This window comes from Antrostomus carolinensis, unplaced genomic scaffold (assembly GCF_000700745.2).
Source record: "Antrostomus carolinensis isolate BGI_N321 unplaced genomic scaffold, ASM70074v2 scaffold24036, whole genome shotgun sequence".
In the NCBI taxonomy this organism is placed as follows: Eukaryota; Metazoa; Chordata; class Aves; order Caprimulgiformes; family Caprimulgidae; genus Antrostomus; species Antrostomus carolinensis.
The window spans coordinates 2482-6072 of NW_010324267.1; the positions used below are offsets into that span (position 1 = coordinate 2482).

The following is a 3591-nucleotide window of genomic DNA, read 5'->3' on the forward strand; positions in this document are numbered from 1 at the left end:
GTGGGCTCACAGGGTCCCCTCGGAGCAGGGGCTGGAGGCAGAGCCCCTGCAGGGACGGTGACAATCCCCCTCTTGCAGGCAATGTGGAGAGGCTGAGCAAGATGTACCCAAAGATCTCCAAGGCCCAGAATGCTGAGCTGCGACTCCGCTGGTGCCAGATCGTCCTCAAGAACAACCTCGAGGCCGAGTACAGCAAGGTCAAGGACTTCCTCCACAGCCAGGTTTGTCCCTGGGCAGCAGCAGCTGTGCCCAGCAGCGTGCCATCGGGGATGGGACCTTCTGTGCCAGAGGACCAGGGGTTGGCTTTTGCTCTTGATAGACCCACAGAATGGTTTGGGTTGGGAGGGACCTTCAAAGATCATCTAGTCCAACCCCCCTGCAGTGAGCAGGGACATCTTCAACCAGATCAGGTTGCTCAGAGCCCCGTCCAACCTGACCTTGAATGTTTCCAAGGAGAAGGTATCTACCACCTCCCTGGGAAACCTATTCAGCATCTCACCACTCTCACTGTACATTTCTTCCTCATGTCCAATCTACACCTGTCTCCCCGTCAGTGTAAAACCCTCACCCCTTGTCCTGTCACTCCAGGTCTTGGTAAAAACCCTCGCTCCATCTTTCTTACAAGCTCCCTTTATATATGAAAAGGCCACAGTAAGGTCTCCCTGGAACCTTCTCCAGGCTGAACAACTCCAGCTCTCTCAGCCTTTCCTCACAGCAGCTGTTCCATCCCTCTGACCATTTTCATGGCCCCCTCTGGACTCACTCCAGTAGGTCCATGTCTTTCCTGTATTGATGGCCCCAGCACTGGCTCCAGCACTGCAGGTGGGGAGGGAGTAGAGTAGAGCTCTGGACTCACCAGAGTGGAGTAGAGGGGCAGAATCCCCTCCCCTCAACCTCCTGGCCATGCTGCTGGTGATGCAGCCCAGGATACAGTTGGCTTTCTGGGCTGCAAGTGCACATTGTCAGCTCATGTCCAATCTGTCACCCACCAGCATCCCCAAGTCCTTCTCTGCAAGGCTGCTCTCCATCCATCCATCCCCCAGGCTGTTCGGATAGTGGAGGTTGCCCTGACCCAGGTGCAGGACCTTACCCTTGGCCTTGTTGAACTTGAGCTTCTTATGGGCCTTCTCCTTCTCCAAGGTCAAGGTCTCCTCTCTTCCCCAGCACCGCAGTGCTAAGGGCTGCCCGAGGCAGCATTTTCCACCCTGTCCTGTTCCTCTCTGCTCTCATCACCATGAGCAGGGTGCTACTGGAGGTGTTGTGCCCTGGGGGGATGTGGGGCTCCTGGGGCTTCACCCTGCTGGAGCTGGGGAGGTGGTTGGGGTGTAACCCCCGCTCTGTCTCTGCAGGGGAAGCAGAAGTACACGCTGCCCCTCTATCGTGCCATGTGGGGCGGCTCGGAGGCAGCCCGGGCTCTGGCCATGGAGACCTTCTCAGCTACAGCCCCCCAGCTCCACGTCAACGTCCAGAACTACGTCAAGAAGATCCTGGGCTTGGAGGTGGTGGAGGACTAGTGCAGCCTGGGTCTGCTCCCTCTGGCAGGACCTCAGCCCTTTCTCCATCACTGCACACATTTCCTTATTAAAATTTGTAATTTTTCTCTTCTCCTTCTTTTCCCTGTTCCCAGCAACTCAGGGGCAGCCTTAACCCAATTCCTGCTCCTCCTGCCCAGGAACCAGCTGGTGCCCCAGGATGGGACCCCACCAGCACTGGTCGGGGATGTGCAGGTCGCTCTGTCCCATGGTGGGCTGGGTGTCAGCATATTCAGGGCTGGAGCAGCTGAAGAAGGCCGTGGCCCTGTGCCACACCAGTCCTTGCCAGGCTCCTGATGAGCTGTCACAGGTCCCACGTGGCATCAGGGACAGGGGGAGCTGGTCCTCTGCCTGGGAGGGGTGACCCTACGGGGCCTGTGATGGGAGGGGAGCAGCAAAACTGGGACTTCTTGGCTCCTGCACCCCTGGGTGTGGCAGAAGGCAGAGGATGAGTTGGGAATTGCTTTTCCTTCTCCTTCACAAGCTGAGGCATCTGCCCCCCATCACGCTGGGGCTCCCTGTGGGGTTGGGGAGAGGGGTGTGTTCCTGCTGCCCCACCAGAGAGCTGCCAACAGCACCCAGCGCCTGGGCTCCTGCGCCTGCCCTCAGCTCCTCACTCACAGCCCCGGGGAACCTGTGCCTGGTGGAACCAAGACCACCTCGTAAAGCTGGACCTGACACACAGGGAGTGACAACAGCAGGTGTCTGAAGAGCAGCGTGATGGGGGAGGGGGGGGAGGGTGGATCTGTGCCCCCCGCGCAGCCTGACGGGCTTTTAGCCAGACATGTTCCATGGGGAAGATGAGCCCCTGCTCGGGTGAGCAGCCACGCGCTGACGGCAGCACCACGAGCGGGCACGGAGGTGGTGCCACGCGCTTACTGGGACCGGTTCTTTGCTGGGATAAATCCCAGAGTGTGGTAGTGGTGCCAGTAAAGCACAACTTGAGGCTTTAGAGAGCCAGTGTGGGCTACACATGGCAGAGACTGTAGGAATAAGACAAAGCTCGACAGCCACGCTGCCACTCGGTCCTTATCAAATATGAGCACGAGCCCCAGAATTCCAGGACCAAACTGCCCCGAGGCTGCGCTTACACCAGTAACCCCAGGAACCTGCGGGGCATAGAGGCCCCTGAGGCCACTGGCTCAAAGGGATGCGCTGAGGTGGTGACAACAACACCCAGTTGCCTAAGAAAGCTCAACTCAACCCCATTGCTGGTGCTGGCCCCTGGCAGCAGCTCCTCCACCACCAGCTGCTCCTGCTGACCTCCCGTCCTGAGATCCCTCAGGAAACCCAGGGCTGCCCCTGGGGCTGGTGGGGGGTCCCCTTGGGGCCACACATCTGCATGAGCCTACGGGAAGGTTGGCCCATTGCCCCCCCTGACCACCCTGGACTTCCCTGGCCTCCTTCTGCTGAGACCCAGCCCAGCCCCACAGGGCCCAGCCCCAGGGGGACCCATCACAGCCCCTGGGTGCGGGGAGGAGCTCGGCCCGAAGGGGCCCCTCAGGCAGGTCCCCAGCTCCTCTCTCTGAGCGGTGCACGATCCCAGCACCCTGCAGAGCTGCAGCCCAGTGGCCAATCACAACAACGACGTAACAGCACCGGGGGCCGCGATTTTCCAAATCCCACCTACGTGATGCAACTGACTGAGCACTACGGTCACCAGAGCCAGGACTAAGCCAAAACCACCTCCAAAGCAAAGACACCCGCAGTGCCCAGCTCAGAGGGTGCAGAGGCTGCACGTGGCCTGGACAGGGACACTCTGCTGGGTGGAAACCTGGCTGGATGGCTGGGCCCAAAGAGTTGTGGTGAGTGGAGTTAAATCCAGTTGGCAGCTGGTCCCGAGTGGTGATCCCCAGGGATCAGTGTTGGGGCCAGTCCTGTTTAACATCTTTACCAATGATCTGGACAAGGGGATTGAGGGCACCCTCAGTAAGTTTGCAGACAACACCAAGGTGGGTGGGGGTGTTAATCTGTTGGAGAGTAGGGAGGCTCTACAGAGGGATCTGGACAGGTTGGATCAACGGGCCAAGGTCAACTGTACAAGGTTCAACAAGGCCAA

At 59.3% G+C, this 3591-nt stretch overlaps 1 protein-coding gene across 1 annotated transcript in view; it reads left to right on the forward strand.

Annotated features, from left to right (window-relative positions):
* RNPEP (arginyl aminopeptidase) overlaps positions 1–1514 on the forward strand; it is a gene marked incomplete at its 5' end in the record, with an annotated part of 3883 nt that extends 2369 nt beyond the window's left edge. The window contains 2 exons of the mRNA XM_029085680.1: positions 79–221; positions 1350–1514. Coding sequence (XP_028941513.1) covers positions 79–221; positions 1350–1514 — 308 coding nt within the window. The remainder of the gene's footprint in view (positions 1–78; positions 222–1349) is intronic.
* Positions 1515–3591: the final 2077 nt, after the last annotated feature.